Consider the following 1,312-nt stretch of genomic DNA (forward strand, 5'->3'; position numbering starts at 1 on the left):
GTCATGTGACCCATATCAGATTCCATAATAGAGAGAAGCTGCTTCATTTGCAGCAGTAGTCAGTTGCTTTCAATGGGGGTTACAACTCGAAGTCTATCCCCCCCCTAAAGGCCAGAGGTTACAGTATAGATGTAACAGAGGTGCTGTTTCTTCTCCAACTAACAGCTGGTCTGCTCATGTTCTGCAGGCAGGGCCCCCCTCGGCTGATGGGCCACGCGGCTGTGACCTACAGGGACAGTATGCTGCTTTTCGGAGGCGGTGAGAGCCAGAAATCACCAAACAACAGCCTGTGGAGGTACAGCTTCCCCTCTCAGAGCTGGAGCCAGGTGGCATCCCTCCCACACAGCGACGCCCCACAGAGGATTCACCACTGCTGCACCGGACTGGGTCGCAGCTACGAGTCCGATGGCGTCCAGGCCGCTCTGTCGTCACAGCAGGATGCTAAACCGCGACATTTTAAAAATAAATGCTTCCCCGTTTCCCAATCAGACATAGAAATGAAGACATTCAGCAAAGGTCTTTGTTCTTCAGAGACCATCTTTGACACAGAGAAGAACTGTCTGACGTTTGAGAACAGAGCTTTTAAGAAGCAGTGGAGCTGCTCAGACGACCAGGACATTTCCAAGAATCTGCCTGACATGCTGCTGGTGCTGGGAGGAAAACCGTTCAGCATAAAGAGTCCCATCTCCATCTGGAGTATGACCCTGACTGACTCTTAACAGACGGTTGACTTGAAGGTTTACTTACAACCAGTGTTGCCCCCCCGCCCGATGATACAACTTGTACATAAGAGTATATAAAGATGTTTTACATCTACCACATTTTCTGTGTAATCTTGCATTTATTTTACCTTTTGGAGTTTTAAAAAACATTTAGTTATTAAAGTATTGACATTTCAAGACAGATTTCTGGTTTTAGTCTTGGAGAAAAATAGCCAGTGTGGGTCATCAGTAAGATTCAAACAACAAAATCTTTTTGCCAATATTTATATTGGAATCTAAATTCTCACCTGTGACAGACATTTTTCTTTTTTTCTCAGAACAAAAATCTCAGCATCTTGAGAAGAACAAAAAGGTGTGATGTTTTTCCAAAAGAGGGCGCCAAAGCTCCATAAAAGGTGCCTCTGCTCCAGAAAAGCTTCAGTAAATTGTTTAGTGGCGTCCTCTCCATTTCATCAAGTTCTGTGGGAGACGAGATTATTCAGAAATAGTCTAAACCGTGGAGGATACCAGGCTCTAAAGACCAACTCTGACTTTTATTATTATTATTCACCTCAGTAAATATATAGAACATTAAAAAAAAGATAAATAAC

General features: G+C 44.0%; 1 protein-coding gene across 1 annotated transcript in view; it reads left to right on the plus strand.

Annotated features, from left to right (window-relative positions):
• LOC107082564 (kelch domain-containing protein 3-like) overlaps positions 1-792 on the plus strand; it is a 27,263-nt gene extending 26,471 nt beyond the window's left edge. Inside the window, exon 7 of the mRNA XM_015371323.1 lies at positions 188-792. Within this exon, the coding sequence (XP_015226809.1) occupies positions 188-719 (532 nt within the window). The 3' untranslated portion in view covers positions 720-792. The remainder of the gene's footprint in view (positions 1-187) is intronic.
• The last annotated feature ends 520 nt before the right edge of the window (positions 793-1,312 follow it).

Source organism: Cyprinodon variegatus, unplaced genomic scaffold, assembly GCF_000732505.1.
Source record: "Cyprinodon variegatus isolate N-32 unplaced genomic scaffold, C_variegatus-1.0 Scaffold3, whole genome shotgun sequence".
NCBI classification, from domain to species: Eukaryota; Metazoa; Chordata; class Actinopteri; order Cyprinodontiformes; family Cyprinodontidae; genus Cyprinodon; species Cyprinodon variegatus.